At 38.6% G+C, this 26945-nt stretch overlaps 1 protein-coding gene across 1 annotated transcript in view; it reads left to right on the forward strand.

Annotated features, from left to right (window-relative positions):
- Nucleotides 1-26945, forward strand: part of LAMB4 (laminin subunit beta 4) — a 119639-nt gene that overhangs the window by 78452 nt on the left and 14242 nt on the right. The window contains 8 exon segments of the mRNA XM_070369606.1: nt 3757-3815; nt 3817-3851; nt 8881-9256; nt 9865; nt 11131-11290; nt 15639-15844; nt 16660-16821; nt 20229-20374. Coding sequence (XP_070225707.1) covers nt 3757-3815; nt 3817-3851; nt 8881-9256; nt 9865; nt 11131-11290; nt 15639-15844; nt 16660-16821; nt 20229-20374 — 1145 coding nt within the window.

Raw genomic sequence — 26945 nt, forward strand, 5'->3', positions numbered from 1 at the left:
ATCCATCATTAATCAGAATTGACTACTAACCAGAATGAAAACTGAGTGCCTTCAGAATCCATAATTCCATCTTTAAAAATCAAGCTGTCATTCCCATGGTTCACCAGTTGCTTTATGTATGGTTAAAAAAGATGTCCTCTTATTTTGTTTATCTTCAAGCTACCAGACCAGCAGCAATTGTCTCTAGAGAATGCAGTCCAGGAGTAAATCTTTATGGTTTCATGTACAATTAACTCTACACTTAACTGCACATATGGTTTTCAGTCAATAAAACAATGAGAATGAAAAATTTTTAAAGAATATTAACATTATTTAAGGAAAAAACAATCTCATGATAAGGTTTTTTGCTTAGTAAATATATTCTTTGAAACACTTTTCACATTAATAGAGATGTGAAAAGAAGGGTAAAACAATGATGAGAAGTTTTAGAGTCGAATCCACAGTATAGGGCTTAGGGCTTAATTAGAATCAAAATGCCCATTTCAGAAGCTGGAATCTTCCCAATTAATAAGTATGTCTCACCTCCAATTTCAACTCCACTGTTCAACTTATTAAATGTCAAATTTTGTAGAAGTAAAGTTTTGAAGTAGTTCTTATATATAGAATGGGTTTCCCCTTCTCTTTTTCTTTATCTCTGAGCTTCCTTCCTCTAACCCATATCCACACAAATGCACACCATGGCCTTTTTTTCCTTAATAACTTTTTATATTAAGATAGACTTAGGTTTACAGAAAAGTTATGAAGATAGAGAAGATGTACCCCACACCAAGTTTTCTCTATTATTAAATTTACTATATATTAATATGGTGTATTTCTCATAATTAATGAATTAGTGTTGATACAGTATCATTAACTAATGTTCATAATTTATTCATATTTGATTAGTTTTTTATCTGATGCCCTTTTTCTGTTCCAAGACTTCAGAACACCACGTGACATTCAGTCATCGTATCTCCTTAGGTTGCTCTTGGTTGTGACGGTTTCTTAGACTTTCCTTATTTTTGATGCCATAACAGTTTTGAGTATTTTGTAAAATGTCCTTCAGTTCACATTTATCCTGTGTTTCTCTCATGGTAAGACTTGGATTATGGATTTTGAGAAAAAGATGACCCATGGAGGTCAAGTGCAGTTCTCATCACATCACATCAAAGCTATACACTATTTACATAGCTTGTCATTGCTGCCCTGAACCTTGACCTCCTGGCTGAAGCAGCGTGCATCAGGTTTCTCTCCTGCAAAGTGATCCTTTTTCTCTTTTCCGTACTGTACTCCTTCGGAAGAAAGCACTAAGCACAGCACCACACTTAAGGAGTAGGGAGTTATGCTCTGTCCCCTTGAGGACAGAGTATCTCCATAAATTATTCTATTCTTCTGCACTGGAGTTTTGTCTGCTGTTTCCCATTTCTTCATTTATTTAATCATTTTTTATATCAGTGAACTCAACGATATTTGTACTATACTTTGAGTTATAAATCAACACTACTTAATTTTGTTCTTCAAGTTGTTCCAGTTTTGGTCATGGGAAGCTTTTTCAGTTGGTTTCTTTTTTTTTTTTCCAGTTGGTTTCTTTAGGCCTTTGACATACCTCAATATTGTTGGTGTGTTTTTGTTTTTTTTAAGTACCTCCCTACTTTTTGCACTGTAAGATGTTTTAAGCTCCTTTTGTATATTTCCTGCCTCTGCCCTAGAATCAGCCATTTCTTTAAGGAGCACTGGTTCCTTCTATTGGAGAATGATGTTAGAAACCAAGATCTGGGCACTAGAGGACCATGACTATTTTATATGCTCCTCTCCACTCATCACACCTGCAGCCACCAACCACAGAACATGTTGAACAAATTAGCAGATTGCCATACACTGCTTGGTTCCTTAATTCATGAGGAAGTCCTCATGCTCATGACATCACTGTCTGGTATGCTTCTTAGACTTTTGGGGAAGCATATTTGTAGGAGCACTTGGCAATGACCACAGTTCAGCCATGGAGGCTAAGGGAAGCCTCCAGAGCTGAAAATCAGATGGTGTTGGTTTAACCAAAGACCTGCTTATGACAAGGGTATTTGGGGTAATCTGGTCCACAGGGGATTCCTTGGGGAAGTTCGCTCTTTACAATCAGAAACACTTTCATTGGAGTATAGAAGAGCCACACGATCATTGAGATTTCCAGCTGTTTAAACAACTGCTGATAAATGTCTCTGTGTCGGCCCGTAGGTGGTCCCTAGTGCATTCTTAGAGAAGCAAATATGCTCTGCAATATTTTCATCAGCAATTTTGATGGAGAAACATATGTATCAAATTTGCAGATACTACAAAATTATAAGTTAATATGATCAAGACAGAACAAGAGACAAGATATTTTACAACTGTCTTATTGTCTGGAAACAGGATGACATGTCAGTGGAATAAAAATAAAGTTTTGCAATTGGGTTTTTTAAATCCATTGCACAAATACAGAGAGGGAGTAATAACTTGGCACCAGTTTGTGTGAAAAACATCTGGGAGATTTTCTTTGTGTGCTGCAAGTGAACCAGTGGTGCGGCTTGGGGATGCCCATTCAGGCAGGAGTGGGAGTGCCACGCCCAGCTCCAGGGCAGCCTCTCTCCTCCCACTTGTCCTCTGTACTGGTCAGATGACTCCCAGGAACGTTGTCGTCATTTCTGAGTACCACATTTTAAGGACTGAATTGACAAACTAGTGTTTGTGGATAGTGGAGAAGCACCATGCTATTTTGTGATGAAGTCTTAGGGGTGACTGATTTAAAATAACGAAGCATATACAAGTTGAGAACGGCCACCTCTAGTTGAGAGATGGACTGTACAAAGGAAGAGGGAAGCTATATGTTTTGTGCAATTTCCTTAAGACTGGGCTTAGAACAACGGGAGCAAGTTACAAGGAGCAGATTCTGCATCAACATACGGAAAGCATTGCCCAGCAGTCAAAGACAATGTGGCAACGTGACAACTCTTGGGACTACAGGCTCCTGCAGTTCCCTATATTTAAGCAAAAGCCAGTGGTTACTCCAGAGATGGGCAGAAGTTTTAGTAGTCCAGTCGCTTTAAGAATTCAGCTACTTCTGGAGTCCTCTTTGGGTAAGCAGATTTGGTCAAGTATAATGTAGGACCACAGCAATAGTGATTGGCTTTGTGTTTTTTCCCATTAATTTTCTAATCTCCTCAGCGTTCAGAAAATCTGGTCAAGAATCCAGCTGGGAGGATACAGAGAAGTTCAGCCCTCTCTCCAAAATACAGTTAAATAATTGTCACTAAATGATTAAGCTTCATTTACAAAAAAAAAAAAAAAAAAATTGTGGAGGAAAAACACTAGCCCAATTGGGAAAGACTCCAATTTACATTTCATAATGGAAACATTTGCCAAACTTATTGATGGATGTTAAAACCAGGTCTTTGGTCTCTCTCTCTCAGGGGAGAACTCTCAGACCCGTAGAGGAGAAGAATGTGGCCCATTTCCTATTATGTATTTTGCTTTCATTTACATCTGTGGCCGTTTACCAGTTTGGGGCCACCTGTCCCTGAACAGCTGGAAGCAGGCGGTATATTCAAGAGCCCTCAGCCAAAACGCATTAACTCTTGATCCTTGGTGTTGTCGGGGGTGGTTGCTGCCATGGGAATCCTCCTCCTGCCTCTGCACAGCTGTAAGTCCTAAATCACTGGAGGGAAAAGTTGTTTTGTATTTAATTTGCATTTTTTTTTTTTTAGATCATAAAGCTTGCCAATTTCTTACCCATGACCATTCTCACAGCTTACAGGCCAGTGTCCGTGTAGATTAGGCTATGATGGGAAACGCTGCTCTGAGTGTGAGGAATCATTATGAGGATCCCCTAGGGCAATGCATTCGTAAGTATTGGTTCTAAAAATGTGAGTACAGTCAACCTGGTCCTACCACAGGCTTGCTGTGAACCAACTGAATTTTAAATTCCTTTATTTGGTAGAAAATTCACAAACTTAAAAAAAAAATTTCTATATTAATAAAATGAAAGCTGTATAAACCAATTAGATTTCTCTTTCTTCTTTTCCATTATGGTTTTTCACAAGATATTAACTGTAGCTCCCTGGCTATATAGTGTGGGCTTCCCAGGTGGCCCTAGTGGTAAAGAACCCACCTGCCAATGCAGGAGACATCAAGAGACTCCAGTTCCACCCCTGGGTCGGGAAAATCCCCTGGAGGAGGGCGTGGCAATCCACTCCAGTATTCTTGCCTGGAGAATCCCATGGACAGAGGAGCCTGGAAGGCTATAGTCCATAAGGTCGCACACAGTCGGACACAACTGAAGTGACTTAGCACACACACATGTGCTATACAGTAGGATCTTGTTGTTTATCCATCCTATATATAATAGTTCGTGTTTGCTAATCCCAAACTCCCAATCCATCCCCTCCCCCTTGGCAACCACAGTGTGTTCTCTGTGAGTCTGTCTCTGTTTTGTAAAATAAATTCATTTGTGTCATGTTTTAGATTCCACATGTAAGTAACATCGTATGGTATTTGTCTTCCTCTTTGTAACTTCCTTCACTTACTATGATAGTCTCTAAGTCCATCCACATCGCTGCAAATAGCATTATTTCATTCTTTTTATGGCTATGTAGTGTTCCATTATATATATGTACCATGTCTTTTATCCATCCATTAGGTACATTTAGGTTGTAACCATGTCTTGGCTGTTGTGAATAGTGCTGCTATGATCATAGGGGTGAATGTATCCAGCCATATGCCCAGGAGTGGAATTGCTAGACCATATGACAACTCCATTTTTAGTTTTTTGAGTAACCTCCATATGGTTCTCCGTAGTGGCTGTACCAATTTACATTCCCACCAACAGTGTAGGAGGGTTCCCTTTTCTCCACACTTCTCCAGCATTTGTTGTTTATAGATTTTTTATATATATAATTTTATGTGTTATTTTTGGCTGTGCTGAGTCTTCCTTGCTGCAGGCTTTCCCCTAGTTGTGCAGGGTGGGAGTACTTTCTAGGTGCGGTGCTCGGCTTCTCATTGCAGTGCTTCTCTTGTTGTGAAGCACAGGCTCTAGGGTGCGAGGGCTTCAGTTGTTGCAGTGCTGGCTCAGTAGTTCCAGTTCCTGGGCTCAGAGTACAGCTCAATAGTTGTGGCTTATTTGCTTTGCGGTATGTGGGATCTTCCTGGATCAGGGATCGAATCCATGTCTCCTGCAGTGGCAGGCAGATTCTTTACCACTGAGCCACCAGGGAAGCCCTAGACATTTTTATGATGGTCATGTGACCAATATAAGGTGATACCTCATTGTAGTTTTGATTTGCATTTCTCTAATAATTAGTAGTGTTGAGCATCTTTTCATGTGCCTGTTGGCCATCTGTATGTCTTCTTTAGAAAAATGTTTGTTTAGGTCTTCTGCCCTTTTTTCAATTGGGTTGTTTGGTTTTCTTTGTTTTGTTTTGTTAGTTATTGAATTGTATGAGCTGCTTGTATATTTTGGAAATTAAGCCCTTGTTGATCATGTCATTTGCAAATATTCTCTCCCAGTCCACAGATTGTCTTTTCATTTTGTTTATGGCTTCCTTTGCTGTGCAAAAGCTTATAAGTTTGATTAGGTCCCATTTGTTTATTTTCATTTTTATTTCCATTGCCTTGGGAGACTGACCTAAGAAAACATTAGTATGATTTATGTCAGAGAATGTTTTGCCTAAGTTCTCATCTAGGAATTTTATGGTATCATGCTTTATATTTGAAAATTCACAAACTTTAATCTTAGTTTTGGAAAAAAAAAAAAGTATTTTTAGCCCTTAAAAGTTTTTTCTCTTATATTAAAACTTTGCACTATATTGAATGTTAGGTTATATTAAAATTCCTCAAAGTTGTTAATATGGAACAGATTTTTGAGATCATAACTTGTAGCCAGTTTTCTGCCATCTGGAAGCATGCTGATGAAAACAGCTAATTTGGATCAAGGTAGAGGCTGGGAAATGGATCATAAGAAGCCAGCAGAGCAGATGTTTCCTTAACATGGCTTTCATAACTTGGGGTTTATCACAGATTCACTTATTTATTTATTTAAAAACAGTCACAGAGTGTCTGCTGGGTCCTCAGGGTAGTGAGCAAAGAAGGCAAGGCCTCCAAACTTGAGGAGTTTGTGTTCCTACTGCCTTTCATTCCATTAGCACTAGTTATAGGATTTAAAGCGGGGCTGTTTATTTCTATTTATTTATTCTTAATACACAGCCAGTGCTCCTGGCATCTTTAAAAAATAAGATTGTCTTTTTATTTATTTTTAGCTGCGCCTCACAATATGTGGGATCTCAGTTCCTGGACAAGCGATCGAACCCATGTCCCCACAGTGGAAAAGTGGAGCCTTAACCTCTGGACTGCCAGAGAATTCCCAGGGCAAGGCTGTTTCCTACTACTTTCTGCAAACATGGAACCATTTTACATCCGAACTATCCAGTGCAGGGACCACTAGTTGTATTAAGCACTTGCACTATGGCTAGTGCAAGTGAGAAAAACAAGTGTTTATTTCATTTAATCCATTTATATTTAAACAGCACATGTGGTTAGTAGCTACCATATTGGACAGTGCTAATGTAGAGTCTGGGTTGGTTCTAGGAGGAGGGATTTTTGAATCCCTCTTTGAAATCCACTTCCAAAAGAAGTCAAACTAAAGAAATATCAGATGTGATGGACTTACCATTGCGGTCATTTCTATTCTGTGTAGCCACATATGGGAATTCTTTCTTCCTGTCCATTCCTTTATAAATGTGCTTTTGTGGTTTAAAAAAAAAAAAAAGCCTTTGGTTTTTTGCCGCATTCAAAGATGCAATTTTCCAAGTGGAATTGCTACTTTAAAAACCAGGAAGGAATGTTGGCTCTTAGAAAATCTTTCTTAGAGAGCCTATATTCCTGTGTCCCTCTAATATTTTAATAATCTTATTTTATAAAAATGCTTTCATAGAGGAAACTTTGCAAATGGTCAGCTCAGGCTACAGACCCCACTAGTGCTCCTACAGAAGAACAGATAATAAGGGGGAGCCTTGGCCTCTAGGTGGTGAAATGCACAGAGTACCCCCAGGGGTTCCTGCAGAGGCCTCTGGACCAAAACGAATGTGCCAGACAGATGATGTCTATTGGAGGAGCCCAGTGTGTTAATCAGTTTTTATTTGTAATTGGCATTATTCCCACTCAGGCTGCCGAATGGATTTTTAAATCACTTGTTCCTTACACTTAAGCCTGTGGCATAGGCTAGTGATTCCCTGACCTTTCGGAAATTGCTTCAATAATAATAATAATTGCTTCAAATAACTCCAGTAGCTCTCTTCATCCTCCATCCTTAGCTGTAATCAACAACCTACTCATCTGAAGTGCATATAGTATCCGGTTTGGGGAGAGTTTTTGTTAATTTTTTGGCTACACTGCATGGCTATGGATCTGCTCCTAGACCAGTGACCGAACCCAAGCCCTCGGCAGTGAAAGCATGCAGCCCTAACCACTGGACCACCAGGGTGTCCTAACCATTGGACCACCACCTAACATCCAAGGTGTTTTTTTGTTTGTTTGTTTTTCTTTTAATTAAGATGGTAAACTTAATGTTTCCCATTTTTTGAAAAGACTTTTTTTTAGAGCAGTTTTAGGTTCACAGGAAAATTGAGAGGAAGGCAGAGATTTCCCATATATACTCCCAGACCCTACATATGCATGCGCTCCCTCATTATCAACCTCCCCACAAGAGTGGTACATTCATTACAATTGATGAGCCTATATTGATACATTGTAATCATCAAAGCTCATAGTTTATATTAGGGTTGACTTGGTATTGGGTTTAGACAGATGTCTAATGACATGTATCTATCAGCATAGTATCATACAGGGTATTTCCACTGCCTTAAAAATCCTCTGTGCTTTACCTTCTATCTATCCTTACACACCCCTTAACCCCTGGCAACAACTGATCTGTTTACTGTCTCTATAGTTTTTTTGCCTTTTCAGAATATCTGTAGCTGGAATCATATTACAATATTTAACTTTTCCAAAGTGACTTCTTTCATTTAGTAGTAAGCCCCTAAGATTCCTCCATGTTTTTTTATGGCTTAACACTCATTTCTTTATAATGCTGAATAATATTTAATTGTCTGGATGTATCACAGTTTCTTTATCCATTCACCTAGACATCTTGGTTACATCTAACTTGGCAATTATGCATAACATTGCTATAAACATCCATTGTAGGTTTTATGTGGACGTGTTTTGAATTCCTTTGGGTAAATACCAAAGGGAGATTCCACACACACACTTTTTTGAGAACAGAACAGTCTTTCTTATGCAAGGAAGACACCACATCCAGGCTGGGTTTCACTAAGAAAAAGTGTGATCATGGGCCTTCTTAGAGAGTCTGTGACATGCCTAAACCACCCTGCAGGAACAATAGCAGTTGTCCACAAGTGTGTCACTCGATTGATACTCTTCACCCACATAGGTGAAGAACCCAGATGTGAACAACTCACACACTTGCAGTAAAAATGACATCTAATAATGCCCATGTAAGAACCAAGACCTGGGACTTCCCTGGCAGTCCAGTGGTTAGGACTCCACACTTGCACTGCAGGACGCACGGTTTCCGTCCCTGGGCAGAGAACTAATCCTGCAAGCCAAGTGGCGTGGCCAAAACAAAAACAAAAAACAGAACAAAAACCCCAGGAGCTGATTTGTCTGGAGTAAAAAGAGGGATGCTATGTTTTAATGGCCATTGCAAAGATCTCTGAAATTATCCTGCTTTAAATGTTCACCTTAGAAATGGGATTTAGGAAGTTTCTCAGGGAAGAGGAGGGGACTTTATTCTTGAGCTGGTAAGGAGCCAAAGGCCAGGTGACTGACATTCTCTGCTCCTTCTCCCATCTTTTTCAGCATGTGACTGCAACAAGGAAGGTTCCCAGAAGCCTGTCTGTGACCAGGACACAGGCACGTGTCGATGCCAGGAGGGCATTTGTGGCCCTCGATGTGATCGCCGTGCCCAGGGTCATGACCAGGAATTCCCCACTTGTCTTCGGTATCGCTTGTGCTTTGATCAATGGGACCACACTATTTCTTCCCTCTCCACAGTGGTGCAAGGGTTAATTAGGCTGGCTGCTAACATGGAAGATAAAAGAGAGACCCTGCCTGTCTGTGAGGCCGACTTCAAAGGCCTCAGAGAAAACATGTCTGAAATAGAAAGGATTTGGAGACATCCTGTTTTCTCATCTGAGGAATTCTCAAAAGTCAAGGATTATCATGACTCTGTTCGGTAAGGTTTGTGCAAAAGTAATATGTCGCCAAGTTCTTGATTTACCTTAACTCCCGAGAGCTTTAACCACTTTCAGCTTAGAAATGTACCTTTGTTAACATTAGGAGAATGATCATTGTTCAATTAGTAACCAGGCTGATGATCATATCTGTCTGTCTCTTTCCTATCTAGTTAAGATTGCATGTGATTTTTCAGAATGTCATTGATTATAACAAAAAGGCAACCACAAGGTTAATGGGGAAGCCCAAACTCAGCAGAGCTGAAGGACACAAAATTGGAAGTAGGAAGGTTTCTAATACACAATTTTTTTTCAACCATGTACTCAGGGAAATTTGCTTAATGTTCCCAAATTCCTCAGTTGTTTACACGCGCATACATTACTGTGAAGTTGTATAATGAGTACAATAGTTCTTTCAAAATGCAGTATCATTTTTTCATTCATCACATTGTTCTAGAGATGATGTTGATTGCTGTGGCCCAGGAGTCAGCAAGACATAGTTCACAAGCAACATCCAACCCATCACATTTTTTGTAAATAAAGTTTTATTGGAACACAGCCATACCCATCATTTACATCCTCTGTGGCTGCTGTCCCTCTGCAATGACAGAGTTGAGCAGTTGTGATAAGGATGCTATGGCCCCCAAGGCCTGAAATATTTACTTTCTCACCCTTTACAGAAGAAGTTTACTGACCTGATCTGGGCAAATGAGGATGAGTTGGGTATAGTTTCTACCCATCTAGGAGCACACAGTCTACAAAGAAACCAAGAAGATTATGGTTCTATAAAAAATATTCCTCCTCCCCAGAAAAGCTCATGGATTAAAGAATAGTTGAAGCTACAAAGTTTCATGTTATATAAAACACAAGTGTAAAATAAGGCCATTCATTTTGTCAGTTTTGTCACCAGACAAAAATTCCAGAAGTATATAGTAATTGCTTAAAAGTTAAACAGGGAGGATGATGCAATTCACCTGGTTAGTTCAGAGGACGGGCCACTGGCATCATAAACATAGCTCTAGGGCCCAGGGTGGTAACATGTTCAGATCAAGCTGGCAGGTGAGAACAAGCACTTCCATACCCTAGTAAAGACTGTGGGTCCCCAGAGCTCCCCACTTTTTAAGTGATGTCAGATATCCAGATTTCTATGGAAATGTCCCCACTTTAAAATATAGGCAGCTAATTCAATAGCGCTTTTTAAAAGTGCTGTATAGGCCAAAGAAACATGGCTGAGAATGAGCTTGTCCCACAGACCACTAGTTTGTGCTTGTCAGACCCAGCAGGTAAAACGGAACTGAGAGAGCAGAAGGAGCCAGTCCATAGTGGATGGTCCAAATAAAGAGAGTGCAAGAGCCCAGAGCAGAGCCAGCGAGAACAGGAGTCCCAGTGCCGGGTCTGAAATGGTAAGGGACGCCTGCCCCTTCCTGGTCCACCTGTTGAACTCCTGTTCCTCTGTAACAACCACCCAAACACCGCCCCCTCTCTGAAGCCTTTCCTGAGGACCTCAGAGAAAGGATGTGTTTCCTTCTCCATCTTTCCATGTCTTGGTAGTTCATTTGCCACTACCTCACTGAGGACCTCCTGTGGGCAAAGCTGTTTTCTCTATGAATGTATTCTCCAGGCCTGATTTAGTTAAATAATAAATGTTCGCTGGGTAAATTACAAATCAAAATGGCAGTAGGGGAAGGACAGAGCACTCAGGATGTCCATAAGCATAGATTCAGAAGTCAGACTACTGCAGTTGAAATCCACCCGAAGTATGAGGATACTTAATAATGAGGGCAATTTCTTTGTGTGTGTGTGTGTGTGTGTTTTCCACCAATCTGTCAAATGTAATATAAGCTTTGCTACATTTACTCTCATTTCCCCCTATAAGAAACAAATCATGCAGCTAAGTGAACAGCTGAAAACAGTGGATGAATTTGAAGACCTGAAAGAAACAATAGTCAGAATGAGGAATGAAACAAACCTCTTACTTGAAGATCTTCAGGAAGGAAATGATCTGCGCTCCAGTGCCTGGAATGCAAACCTCATGGGTAAGAGAGAAAATGTACCCTAACTGTCTGTTTCTGGACAAGTTGATAAAATCCTTAGTGCATTCCATTAGTGAATCACCCTGTGCTTATTGCCACAGCGCCCAAGCACTTTAAAACATGAAAACATACCCATTAAAGGTAGTATTTGTGCACGAATATTTCAACTTCTTAAAACATTGCAGAGACTGGATAGCATTTGCGCAAAAAAATGCTAACAATTATGCAATACTAAACATATACTAAAACCCAAAGTATTCAGATGCCAAGCCACACAAGGATCTTGTGTAATCATCAGCTTGGAAATTCTAATGTGGCCATAAGAAAATGAGAGAGATATGTTTTGATGCCTTCCTGAATATAAGCCTCTCAGATTCCAGCAATCATAAACACAAAAGAATATGAATCAAAAAGAACTTACATATTTCTTGTAAGAACTTTGTAGGAATTTGGAGACATGTAACACATCAGAAGGCTGGAGTCCATATTGCATAGTTTTTAAAAATGAATGGGAGCCATGCCAAAGCCAAGACCAACTTGGAGGAGAAATGGAACTCTGAAACAAAACTTGAATTAAGTCATAGCCTCTTTTCCCATGAGATCCTTGTTATGTTTGGAAATGGACAGACATCTTGTTAACTACCAGGAGAGGTAGCACTGATCTTATTCACACAGAACCCATCTAGTTGAGAGATGAAACCTATCTGAAGGCAAAAGCATCATCTGATTTTCCTTATCCTATGTCTGTGCTCCTGTTTGTCATCTGATCTTGAGCTAAACAAGAAAAAAAAAAAATAGATGGCAACTATGATGCTAAAGGAAGGCCTGGATTTAATGAAATCACTATTGATGATGCTTAATAAATGCCATATAAAGAGTAAGGAATTTGCTCTGATTCCTAATCTGGAAGAATGTGCCCAATGAAAGAATTGAAAATCCATCAGCAGTCACCCAAGCCAGATAGAAGAAAGCAAAACTTACCCATGCTGATCCTCTCAAACTTGCATTCCAACAGCAGTTACTGGGCTTTTTCTCAATGCCTGACACTGTACTGGGCATTAGAGACAGGCAGTAAATTCAGCCAGTCCTCACCCTGAAGTCACCCCAATCTCATGTGGAAAAGCCAGGCATATAAACAACCCCAAACAGTGAACAGACTCTGTTAGAGCATCTTCAAACTGCTTCAGGAACATAATAGAGAGAATGGTATTAGTCCTGGGTATATTAGAAAAGGCTTCATAGAATAAAGATAAATTTGCCAGATAAATCAAGGCAGAAAATCATCACAAGCAATAGAAAGATGAGTTTTGTTTGTTTAGGGAAGTGGTTCATGGTAAATAAAAATCATGATATGTTAAGAATTCAGTTCAGTCACTCAGTCGTGTCCAACTCTTTGCCACCCCATGGATTGCAGCAAATCAGGCCTCCCTGTCCATCACCAACTCCCAGAGTTTCCTCATACTCATGTCTATTGAGTCAGTGATGCCATCCGAGTATGTTAGTATAAAAACCAGGAATGTTTAGAAGATAAAGAGTGGCTGTCATGCCTGGACTCTGGTTATGTATGGAGTAAAGATCAGAATCATGAACCTTTGGTTCCTAAAATAGTCTAAAACCCTAATATGCTATCATTTACATTAAAACATCACATTATGCTTACAGGAATTTGTATTTCTATCAAAATATAGAGAAGTGTTTAAGAACACAGTCTCTAGAGTCAAACTACTTAGCTTCAAATCCTTACTGCATCTCTTACTATCAGTGAGAATTTACTGTCATCAGAGCCTCGTTTTTCCACTTGTAAAATGGGGTTTGGGCTAATTCTCAGTGTTTTGTAAAATTAAGGATGAAAATTGATCGGAAGTACCGGTATATAGAAAGCACTTAGCACCGTTTGGCGGCTCAGGCAGTAAAGAGTCTTCCTGCAATGCAGGAGATGTGGATTTGATCCCTGGGTTGGGAAGATCCCCTGGAGAAGGGAACAGCTACCCATTCTTGCCCGGAGAATTCCATGGACAGAGGAGCCTGGCAGGCTACAATCCACGGGGTCATAGAGAGTCTGACACGACTGAGTGACTTTCACTTTAGTACAGTAGCTGTTGTCATCAGCTTCAACATCAGTTCAGTTCAGTTCAGTCGCTGAGTCATGTCCGACTCTTTGCGACCCCATGAATCGCAGCACGCCAGGCCTCCCTGTCCATCACCAACTCCCGGAGTTCACCCAGATTCACGTCCATCAAGTCAGTGATGCCATCCAGCCATCTCATCCTCTGTTGTCCCCTTCTCCTCCTGCCCTCAATCCCTCCCAGCATCAGAGTCTTTTCCAATGAGTCAACTCTTCACATGAGGTGGCCAAAGTACTGGAGTTTCAGCTTCAGCATCATTCCTTCCAAAGAAATCCCAGGGCTGATCTCCTTCAGAATGGACTGGTTGGATCTCCTTGCAGTCCAAGGGACTCTCAAGAGTCTTCTCCAACACCACAGTTCTAAAGCATCAATTCTTCAGTGCTCAGCCTTCTTCACAGTCCAACTCTCACATCCATACATGACCACAGGAAAAACCATAGCCTTGACTAGACAAACCTTTGTTGGCCAAGTAATGTCTCTGCTTTTGAATATGCTATCTAGGTTGGTCATAACTTTCCTTCCAAGGAGTAAGCGTCTTTTAATTTCATGGCTGCAGTCACCATCTGTAGTGATTTTGGAGCCCAAAAAATAAAGTCTGCCACTGTTTCCACTGTTTCCCCATCTATTTCCCATGAAGTGATGGGACCAGATGCCATGATCTTCGTTTTCTGAATGTTGAGCTTTAAGCCAACTTTTTCACTCTCCACTTTCAATTTCATCAAGAGGCTTTTGAGTTCCTCTTCACTTTCTGCCATAAGGGTGGTGTCATCTGCATATCTGAGGTTATTGATATTTCTCCTGGCAATCTTGATTCCAGCTTGTGTTTCTTCCAGTCCAGCGTGTCTCATGATGTACTCTGCATAGAAGTTAAATAAGCAGGGTGACAATATACAGCCTTGACGTACTCCTTTCCCTATTTGGAACCAGTCTGTTGTTCCATGTCCAGTTCTAACTGTTGCTTCCTGACCTGCATATAGGTTTCTCAAGAGGCAGGTCAGGTGGTCTGGTATTCCCATCTCTTTCAGAATTTTCCACAGTTTATTGTGATCCACACAGTCAAAGGCTTTGGCATAGTCAATAAAGCAGAAATAGATGCTTTGCTGGAACTCTCTTGCTTTTTCCATGATCCAGCAGATGTTGGCAATTTGATCTCTGGTTCCTCTGCCTTTTCTAACAGGTCAGCAAACTACAGTCTGCCTGCAGATCCTACCCACAGCCTGTGGTAGATTTTTTTTTTTTTTCCCCTTTTTTAAAAAAAAAAATTTACTTTTAATTGGAGGATAATTGCTTTACAATACTGTGTTAGTTTCTGCCATACATCAATATGAATCAACTACAGGTATACGTATTTCCCCTCCCAGTCTATTTTTATAAATAAAATTTCAATAGGAGACAATCTCACCTATTTATTTGCATGGTTACTGTTACAGTGGCAGAATTGAGTAGTTGTGACAGCAATGTAATGGTTGCTGCTGCTGCTAAGTTGCTTCAGTCGTGTCCGACTCTATGCGACCCCGTAGGTGGCAGCCCACCAGGCTCCCCCGTCCCTGGGATTCTCCAGGCATGAACACTGGAGTGGGTTGCCATTTCCTTCTCTAATGCATGAAAGTGAAAAGTGAAGTCGCTCAGTCATGTCCAACTCTTAGCGACCCCATGGACTACAGCCCACCAGGCTCCTCCATCCATGGGATTTTTCAGGCAAGAGTACGGAGTGGGGTGGCCTAAAACATTTATACTCTGGCCTTGGTAGAATGAGTTTGTCAACTTCTGTGCTATGTAGTGGGATAAACTTGGTTCATCATCTTAGAGTTCATATAGGTAGTCAAAATTAATACCTTACATATGTGAAACATTTCACAGAGTATTTTTATATTATTTCCCTTAATCTTCACAAAGTATTATCCCTAATTTACAAGAAACATACTCTAAGACACTAATGGGTTTGCTCAAGGACATACCCTCACAGTAAAGGGAGAAGCCAGCATTCAAATCTATGTCTGCAGACTTAAACCTCAGTGCTCTGTAGGTATTCCATCTGTATCTATGACAGGACTTCCAACTTTTCCCCATGAAGTGCAAACTCAAGGGAATGGATGTTGAGTTTTTGTATTGATCATTGAGAGCAAGATAGTCTAGTCAAGTTGGAGAATAATTATGTTGATAGCCCATGTATAATTTCAGTTGTTTCCACAAAATTTATCTTACCTCAATTGGTGTTGATGTAGATTTTTCAAAGAACATCAAGAAATATTATCAGAGTTCTTTATCTACTGAAAAGAAAACGAATGAAACTACATCCATCATTAACAACTCCCAAAATACCAGGAATGACTTCCTTCGTATCTTAGATACACTAACCTCAAAAGAAGACTTGTCATTGGAGAAATTAAAGCAGATCAAGATACCAAATATTCAAATATTGCAAGAAAAGGTAAATGTTCATGACAGTATAGTAAAAGTATCTGTGGTTTTTACTTGATATGTGTGTGCTTGATCACTCAGTCGTGTCTGACTCTTAGGGACACCATGGACTGTAGCCAGGCTTCTCTGTCCATGGAATTTTCCAGGCAAGAATACTGGAGTGGGTCACCATTTTCTTTTCCACAGGATCTTCCCAACCCAGAAATCATGCCCACATCTCCTGCCTTGGCAGGTGGATTCTTTACCACTGGACTACCTGGGAAGCCCGACTTGATATACAAGTCTTTTCTATTTCCCTGTCTAATGTTTTATTTCATTTTTAGTTTATATTTTATAAGTATGGGAATAATATATAAATAATATAACCTATATTTAATCTAAAAATAATGTAATTTTTTAAATTTCTGAAGTCCAAGTTTGAAAAAAATCAAAAAGTAAAGATTGTGGCTTAATTTTATTATTTTATACTGTTTACTATTTCCCAAATGGTACAGACTGTGGACATTTACTCCTCCTGCTTCATAAGTGAAAGGTAGTTTTTATTTTTAAAAAGATGAAATTAACATGGAAATGCTTAATATTTTCCAAAGAAACCATAAGTATGAAAGTGTTATTGATTGCCACCAGTGCTAGCAACAAATAAGTTAGATATGTATTCAGTTAACTAGGAAACATTTAATGGGTCATATCTACATATTAAGCATGAACAACTGTTGAAAAAACACACACGAATAGAGCAGGGTCTTGCCTCAGTGAGCCTGGATGACGTCAGAAAAACCCTCTGCCAACAAGTCACTTTTTCACATAGATCCCTTTTCCTCTTAGGTGTGTGGAGCAGAAGAGGACATGGCCTGCGTGCTCTCATCCTGTGGCAGCCCGAGCTGTTACGGCTCCCCAGCCCTCTCAAGGAATGCCCTGCAGAAAGCTCAGGAAGCAGAGTCTGTGGTTCACAGTTTGAACAGCCAAGTTCACAGGTTGAAGAAACAGGTAAATGATGTCTTCTCATGCTTTATTTGCAAAGCTATAGCAATTTTAAAAAAGCAAACTGCTTGAAATTTTTAAATTTTCCATTTATTTTCTAAGTGAAAGAATAGATTCTAGATGTTAGGTGTTCTTTTGCCTGGAAATACAGAATAAAAATTTTAAAAAGTTATGAAAGTGTTAGTTGCTCAGTCATGTCTGACTCTTTGTAAACCCATGGACTGTAGCCCGCCAGGCTCCTCTGTCCATGGAATTCTCCAGGCAAGTATACTGGAGTGGGTTGCCATGTCCTTCTCCAGGGGATCTTCCAAACCCAGGGATCGAACCTGGATCCTCCTGCATTACCATCTGAGCCACCAAGGAAGCCCTAAAAATATAGACGTGACTATAAATGGTGAATAGAAGGAGATGAAAATATTGACATATTTTCTCATATATATGACATATAAAAATGTGTATGTATGTGTGTATAACATTGTGTGTGTGTGTGTATGGAAAGAAAAGAGAAAAACAAAGTATATGTTCATAGGATATACATAGACGTTTGATTATGATTCCTTTATAGCAAACACTGCATAGAAATGTGTAAATTCTTAGCCTTGGAGGTTTGAAAACTATAGAAATCTCCAAATAAAGAATAATTTTTCATTAATTCAAGAATGTGTTTGAAATTCTACTAAATAGACAAATTTTAATGTTAGAATTTAATGTTAGAAAATGTTTTTAATAGGATTATACCCTTACTTCCTTAAATTGCTTCCTAGGTTGATATGATAAAGTTGTTTTAATATTTAAGTACCTGATAACAGAATCTCAAATAATTTTAAACGATTTTAAAAATCATTTCTAAAAAATGAGTATAATTTTCAGTTACCTAGTTTTCTTCAGGCTTTTGATCAATACATTATATTCATCTTGAAAGGATAAATATAAATTTAAGAGTTTTGTGAGTACATTTTGTTCATCTTGAAAATAAGATGGTATGCTCCCTAGTTTCCTTTGTTTTTTTTTGGCAATATACATAGAGCCTTTGAAGAAGAAAAGCTGAAAAAAGCTGCATTTTTTTTTATCAATATAAGATAAATATTATATCAGTCAGCCCTCTTGTTTGCAAGCGGCAGAAACCAACTCCTGAACAGAAAGGAAATGTACGTGCAGACATCTGGGCCTCAGAATTGAAAGAAGGATACAGAGCCAGACTTGAAAATGGGGTGAGAACCAAAGCTAAGATACACACTCCTGCACGTACACCCTGCAGAGCAGCCATTTGTTCCATGAGCCTCGTCTCCATGGACCTGAGCCCCAGCTGGTCCTATATCCTTGCTCCACGGGCTCCAGAATCCAAGTTCTGGAGCAGGTCTCTGATTAGTCAGGTTGAAGAACATCCCTACACATCCTAAATGTTGACATGTTTTGTTTACCTAGGCATCTGTGGCGCTAGTGGTAAAAAACGTGCTTGCCACTGCAGGAGACATGAGATGCAGGTTCAATCCCTGGGTCAAGATCTCCTGGAGGAGGGCATGACAATCACTCCAGTATTCTTACCTGGAGAGTCCCATGGACAAAGAGCTTGGCAGGCTAGAGTCCATAGGATCACAGAGTCGGACATGACTGAAGCGACTTAGCATTCAAATTTGTATTGCCATCTAGTTTTTTCACTTATATATTATCCTTCAATGCTTTAACAAATATTCTTTGAGTACCTATTGCATGCTGGGCGTTTATCTACATGCTGGGAATTCAACAGTGAGCAAATACGAATCCTGGTCTTGCATCCCTGTGCTTAAATCAACCCTTAACCATTTCATGCAATGTTAAACTACTATTGTGTCCCTCTTCAAAAACCAGAAATCTCACACCATTTAAATAAGTCCCATGTTAAGTGATTACTTTTAAAAGATAACCCCTGAAGTATATAATAGCAAAATCTTGCTTAATCAACATATAAATGGAGAACTAGAAAAGGATGAAGGTTGTCATGTTGATAAAATGGTGTGCTATTTTCCTCTTGATTAGAAGGGGGAAGCATGCCAGAAGAGATTACGAGAGAATTCTCAGGAGTCGTGACAGAGGATGGATTGCAGAGAGATGTTTTAAGAGTGAAGTAATTTAGCATTCTTGTTCTTTCTGAATATGGCATCAACTAATCTACATTGAGATTTCATCTGTGTAATTTAGTGCTTCCTGACCAGAGTATTTATTTCTGAAATTCTCATATTTCTTCTATGTATTCTTACTCACAATTTCTCCACTTTATTTTTTATTGAAGTATAATTGACATAGGAAATTTGTATTAATTTTAGGTGAACAACATAATGATTTGATATATGTATATATTGTGAAATTATTAGTACAATAAATTTAGTTAATATCCATCCATCACCACATGTAGTTACATTTTCTTTCCTGTGATAAGAACTTTTAAAATCTCTCTTAGCAACTGGTATCCATTTTAAAGTTTAAAAAGTTCTAGAGAATTAAGGAACAACTCCAAAAAATTAAGGTACCTATTTTTCCTCATGTAAATATTTCTGTTTTGTTTCATCATTTGCCAGTGACTACCATTAAAGCCTTTTCCACAGAATCTGTATGGCTTAAATTAAGCTGGCTTTTTTATGGGGAAATAAAGGGAGATTTTTTTCCCCTAACTATGCTTGATCCTAATTAGCCCTGCTTCTGTCACAATTAATTTATTCAGTGCAGCTCAACTTGTGGGTGATATTGTTCTATTGCTCTCCATTTTTTTCTCTTTCTCTCATTTTTTGGAATCCAAGAAAAAGTCCATGACCTTTTTCAAATCATGCAGTTAAGAATTTGCACTTCTAAGTTGTAAGCATTTTTTAGTCCTTATCGTTTCTCCAAGTATACACAGTATTTGTAATTTATTTTTGTAGCCTGCTCTGAGTTCAAACTCATTTATTAAAAGAAAGAGTGCTTCCCTTATACGCTCAAAGAGAGTATATTATTTGAATTTGAAGAATGTTTAAAAGAGTAACGATTTTAACTTATGTTAAACTTATTAATATTTTAACTTATATTAAAGAAAATGTTCTCAGCTTCCTAAATATGATGATCACTGTAATTCTGTGAAATTTTTTGATACCCTAAAGTACTAACATTTCATAAAAAGAAAATTTGTATTTTCAATTTATATCAGGAAAAGTCATTGTTTTCAAATAGCAATTTTGATCACTAATAATGTTTTAAGAGAGAAGTTTACATTATTAAGAAAACAGGATTATTAAAGCAACCAATATCACCTTTTAAAAGAGTCCTTTAACATGAATCTATTGTTTAGTTATCTAGACTTCTATTTTAGTTTTAGTGAGTTCTATTTGGTCAGCTAAGTAATGAGACATCACAAAATATGCCTGATTGTTATGTTTGCCTCTTTTTTGTTTTTTCTATTCCAGATTAGAAATACAAGTAAACTGGCAGAAGTTTGCAAAAAGAGTACACTACAGCTAAGAAAGAAACTGAGGGATATGAAAAGCCAAAGTGAATCTGAAGAACAAAAAAATGAATCTTCTAATAAAAAAACTGAAAATATTTTTGTTAGGTAATTGTTTTTAAATATTAGGACTAATTTTTGTTCCTCCTTCTTCCCCCCTCCTCCCATCTTCTCTTCCTTTTTCTTCCTTTTCAATGTATACTGAAGCATCAACCAATTCCAAATTACATTAATTGGAAATCACATGCCTAAATCCAAAATAAGACATACTTGTTGATCTTAAATTTCTTAATGAAAACAATTGCAAAATACTAACTGTATCAAAAAATATGGTTCTTTATATAAGGTTAATTTAGTAATAAATCCTAGAATTTAGTTAAAATTCCAAACAAGTGAACTTAGCGTTTAAAATTATATTATTTTTTTTAAAGGAAAATCTAACATGAAGACTCTGTCAGATTCCACAATCTGACAGAGTGAGATCAAGGTATGCCAATTGCTGGTTAGTATATTAAATACTGTAGTAAAGTGGCATCTAAAATACTGATTATTTTGGATAACTGTTATTGACTATTTTCCAAGACTCATGTTGGCTTTCTGTGACTGCCAGAGGGAACTATTTGATTCATTATTATTATGATTATAAACTTAATATCCCTCATAGTGCCTTATTTTAGGAGAGGTTTGTTGTTTTGTTTTTGATCACCCCATGCATACGGATCTTAGTTTGCTGACCATGGATTGAACCCATGCCCCCTGCAGTGGAAGTGCATAGCTTTAACCAATGGACTACCAGTGAAGTCCCTGGGAAGGGTTTGTTTTAAACTCCAGAGAATTATCAATTAAAGATAAAAATCAAATAGTACAGCTGGAAATTGACCTGAAAACCTCACTTTCTGCAAATAATGTCATTTGGGTACAATACTACATGGAATTGATCTGAGAAAGCTTTCTTTCCCACAGCCATCTTCCAAATTCAGTAATTTAATATCTCCACATGAATTAATAGACAGTTAGGATGTCGGTTACAATCTTTGGAGTCACTTTATTAAATCTCTTTGCTATTGATTTTTATAAGAGACCCCTGTGGCCAAGTTCTATTTCACTGTTTCTAGAAATTGTATTAGCAGCTCTAATACTGATTTTCAAAATAAGAAAAAAATGAGTGAAAATAATCAGTAAAAATGAGCAAAATAATCTGTGAAAGTGACTGGGTATGAAATCAGTCAGATGGACATTTGTTCAAAAGCAAATTTTCAATGAGAAGCTAGATGGATTGATATTTACTAGGCATATATCCTAGTAGATCTGTGATTTAATCTAGTAGATTTAATCTCATAATCAATGTCAATTAATGTGAGGAACACATTAGCTATTTCTGCAGATACAAGTTAATTCAGACACCAAAACTAAATATCAGAACTACCACCGCTGTTGTATGAAAATGGTAAAATACAGTCCTGAGCTCAAGCAACAGATCACAAAGCAGTTTCTGCCTGTTTTCCTCCTAGTTCACTGGATCATAGAGCCTACTGCTATACTGGTCCTGGTTCTCATTGCTACTAGAATGTTACTTTAAATAGAGTCACAATAAAAATGTCACTTTAATTAGCCGAAGGAATTGGGGGCAGGGGGGAACTGTGTTCAGATTATTACAACAAAAATTAGGCTAGGCATCAAGAAAAATCGTGTTCCATAAAAGGAACTTTCCTGGTCAGAGTCCCGAGATTCTTGGTCACCAGAAAGTGGTGCCTTTCGCCCACCCAGTTTCTTCATTTTTCTTGGCTGTAAAGCCCAAATAAAAGTATTACATTTATGGTGACCACACTATGCAGCTCTTCTTTGACCATCTTAATATTTTCCTTGTGATCTGAATTCCTTATTAACAGAGTTTTGTGTCACTTTTCCTGAAAGTGAATTTATAATCATTTAAATTTTAATTTTTAATCTCATAATCAATGCCAATAAATGTTTCATGACTGAATGTGGAATTAAGCTCAATTCACTTTTTATTAGCACTTTTCTTTTTAACAAAACAGTTACCATTTCTATAAAGAGCCAGATCCACGGTTCTGTTTAAAATATGGCTTTAATTTATTCATGAAAAATTCTTGTTGCATTTTTTCAAAAGCATTATAGGAAGTAAAGCATTCACTTTGGGAATTTGCGGGCGGTCCAGTGGTTAGGACTTGGCACATTCACTACCAAGGGCCCAGATTCAATCTCTGGTTGGGGAACTAAAACCTTACAAGCTACGTGGCACAGCTTTAAAAAAAAAAAAAAAAAAAACTAAGTAAAATAGTCCTTTTATATTAAAACTAGCTAAGGCAAAATGACTGCAAAGAAGGTATATACTTAGGTCGTGTCACTCAAATACTGAAAGCCATCGATGGCTCCCATTGTCTCTTGAATGAAGTCCAGTTTCCTTAGCCCCACGTTTAGGGACTTGTGTGATCCAATCCCAGCCTTCCTGAACTTCAGCTCTTTTTATTTTAAACTTTTTAAGACACTTTTTAACTTTTTCACATACTTTTTACACACCCCCTCCACTGGCCAGCCAAACACACTATTTATCTGTTTCACCCTGAGCTGACAATGCCCTTACCTGTCCCTTCAACCCACATCTCCACAGATTTAATCTGTGTGGGCTTCTAAGGCCGGATTTGAATGTCTTCTTAAAGTTCTTCCTGAAATATTTTCTCTTCCCTCTGAACACCACATCATTTTGTCTTACATTTATTCCTTCTCCTCTTATGAAATATCAGTAATCATCTGGAATGACATAATTTCCTGACTTGATGTAAACCCCTTGGAGATCAGATCTGTATCTAATTCATCTCTAACTTCCCCCATGGGACTCAGGATATGTGCCTCAGTAAGGAGCCAGAAAGAGACAAAGAGTTATTACCCCAAACACCAACAGTACATCTTCTACTTCAGTTCTCAAAGGAGGCCAATTCTATTTTCTGAAAAGCAGGGCATAAATGTATTTAGAAGTTTCTTCATAAGATGTTGCTCATACTATATTTTGTCATATCCCTTCTCAAAATAGGCTTTTGAGAAGTAGTATCAGATATAATTACCCTGTTATGCAGATAAGCAAAAATTGTTAGCCTTTTTATTATTTTAAATTAATTTATTTTAATTGGAGGATAACTACTTTACAGTATTGTGGTGGTTTTTCCCATACATCAACATGAATTAGCCATGGGTGTACATGTGTCCCACCATCCAGAACCCTCCTTCCACCTCCCTTCCCACCTATCCCTCTGGGTTGTCCCAGAGTACCAGTTTTGAGTGCCCTGCTTCATGCCGAACTTGGACTGGTCATCTGTTTTCCATATGGTAATATACATGTTTCAGTGCTATTCTCTCAAATCATCCCACCCTGGCCTTCTCCCACAGAGTCCAAAAGTCCGTTCTTTACGTCTGTGTCTCTTTTGCTGCCTCGCGTATAGGATCATCGTTACCATCTTTCTAAATTCCATATATATGTGTTAATATACAGTATTTGTGTTTCTCTTTCTGACTTAATTCACTTTGTATAATAGGCAATTGTGAGCCTTTTTAATGTCATGGGAGATTAGAGTGGAGTTTTGTTGAGTCCAAACCCAGGGCTTCCCTATTGTCTCATTCATGGTGTTTGAATCTTTTTTTTTAAAATTGAACTAGAGTCGGACACGACTGAAGCGACTTAGCAGCAGCAGCAGCATAGCTGATTTATATTGTTGTTAATATCTACTACATAGTAAAGTGATTCAGTTATACATATATTTGCTTTCTTTTTTATATTCCTTTCCGTGATGGCTTATCACAGGATATTGAGTATAGTTCCCTGTGCTATGCAGTAGGACCTTGTTGCTGATCCATTCTATGCATAATAGTTTTCCATGGTTTTGAATCTTAGAGACAGGCATCTTAACATTTTAATTGCTTTTGAATCTGTACTTACAATAAGCAATTATTGTGAAGACATTATGTAGGTCACAAAATATCCCAAATCTGTTACTTTTCTAACATTTGTACAGGTTGTGTTCATCATTACACAAACAGTGTTTCTTTCACAGAGAAGGGAAAATTGAGGGTGCAGAAGAGTCTATGGGACACTTACAGTCTAGTTCCTATATTCTAGGGACACTAATCAAATACAAATAGATATAGCTTAGAATTCATTGTGATGCTATTGACAAGATAGAGTGATAAGGAGACACAGTTATCTAAAACGCATCTTCTTATTTAAGAGGAAAACGTGCCTCCAGAGGATGTAGAGAAGGTGGCAAATCGTGCACTTGACGTCCACCTACCAATAACATCGCAAAATCCAACCCGTGAACTTGACAAAATATAGAAACTTATGCAACTCTGTGAGGACTACAGGACAGAAGAGGACGGGCTAAACAAATCAGCAGATGGAGCCCAGAAGGTTTTGGTGATGGCAGAAGCAGCTGAGTAAGTGCAATTAATATTAATATTCTCCTCCTGCTCTAACAGGCAATCTGCGGAAAGGCCATCAGAAAAATATTTGCCTAAGGAGCTATAGCATTCAAATGAAATTACCCTCTGATAGTTCATTGCCCAAAATGAAGGCTAAGCTGTCTGTGGAGGTGCCCCAGAAAGCTGGGAAGCTGGGAGGCAGTGCATAAAGATGCTGGTTTGCCATTTTCCTTAGACTGAGCGCCCTTCCTGTGGTCTGTTACCTCTTTATACCAATATACGCCAGTAAATGCCATATATTGCTGCTGCTGCTGCTAAGTCGCTTCAGTCGTGTCCGACTCTGTGCGACCCCATAGACGGCAGCCCACCAGGCTCCCCCATCCCCGGGATTCTCCAGGCAAGAACACTGGAGTGGGTTGCCATTTCCTTCTCCAATGCATGAAAGTGAAAAGTGAAAGTGAAGTCGCTCAGTCGTGCCCAACTCTTAGGGACCCCATGGACTACAGCCTACCAGGCTCCTCCTATATTATATGCCAATATCTTATTAAGTGGTGGGAATATCTGTGTATTTCCCCCTTCTTTTACACTGATTTTTGGTTCTTTCTATATTTATGGCAATAAGCAGTACTTTGAAAATCTAAACTTAAAATATATATATATATATATATATCACGTTAAAAAGATATGATAGTAAGGAAGAGAAGAAAAGGACTCTAGTGCCCCTAAAGTAGTACTGGAGTAGAATGATATATACAGCACACAAAGTCAACTAATTCTTGCTTCCTCTTGCCCTTGTCAACTTCACTAACCAAAGATGAGAAGCCACCTTGATGTTTTTATGATCGTGGGGTACTGTGAGTCAAGGTCATAGGGTCAGTGGATAATGGTACCATCATCTACATCCACCATCACTTTTGGATGCCCTGAAGCAGAGTTGAGACCTGAACTATCTCACCATCCACTTATAAAGTCCCTCAGACTCCACTGAAAGCCCAGCCCCACCCAGTTTTACTATTTACAACTAGGAAGATTAAGTAACTACAGCACGATCATACTGCTGTTAAAAATGATGCTGATGAAGTAACATGCAGAGATTCTTACAGTGTAATGGTAATACTCTTAGAAAGAAGATAACACATTATACACAGAAGAGGCTCTCAGTCATGAAAACAAAAATCTTATAAGGACAAAAATGTTAGAATATGCCAATATCATAAAAGGTGGTAGAATTATTGGTACATTTTCTCTCCGATATTTTTTTCTTTCTTCTATTTTGGGGAGTGCTCTCTAAATGTACTATAATGAGCAATACATTGAAAATCTAAGGGAAAAAGGAATTAAAAAGATAAAGGGATAGGGGGAGTTATGAAAAAGCAAGACTCAGGAACCCTCTTCTGTAACTGTAGAGAAAGAAGTGTGGAAAAGGAAAGCTACATACTGTATGATTCTTACTCTAAGACCTCTGGAAATAGCGCAACTATGGGGACAGTGAAAAAAAAAAAAAAGATCAGTGGTTGCAGAGATTGAGGAGAGGGATGAATAGGCAAACACAGAGGAATTTTAGGACAGTGAAAATACTCAGTTTGATACTATAGTGATAAATGCATGTCATTATACATTTGTCCAAACCCACAGAATGGACAACACTGAGAGTGAGCCCTAATGTAAACTGTGGCCTTTGGGTGATTATGATGTGTCAGTGTAGATTCATCAGTTGTAACAAACGGACCCTCTGGTGTGGGGTGTCAATGACTGGGGAGGTTATAAGTGTATGGGAAATCTCTGTACCTCCCTCTCAATTTTGCTGTGACCCTAAAACCGCTCTTAAAAAAAATAGTATTTTTCTTTAAACAGAAAAAAAATTACCACTGAGAGGAGAGGATGGGTTGATTGGAGAAGGGGATGTTTTGCCATTTAGCTATATACAAACATTTCTAACTATGCCTCTATTAAGGTCAGTCAGCTATCTCCCTGACTTTGTACATTCTTCCAAAGGTTCTTCTGAGCCTGTAGATCTAAGTATCTGGTGAATGTTGACTTGAGGTGAGCTCATTTCTGTAAAATAGACTATCACTTGGAATGCTTGTGATTTTAACCTCTGACTGGGCCCCTGGGCGGCTGGAATGTCAGTGAAGCTTAAATAAACCTGAATAAACACAGCCTGTAAATGCAAAGCCTTTCACTCTCTTTGCTCTCTGTGGAGCCTCTTGACTTGCCCACCCCCCTACCCTCCAATAAGAATTTC

This window comes from Bos mutus, chromosome 4, assembly GCF_027580195.1.
Source record: "Bos mutus isolate GX-2022 chromosome 4, NWIPB_WYAK_1.1, whole genome shotgun sequence".
Classification (NCBI taxonomy): domain Eukaryota; kingdom Metazoa; phylum Chordata; class Mammalia; order Artiodactyla; family Bovidae; genus Bos; species Bos mutus.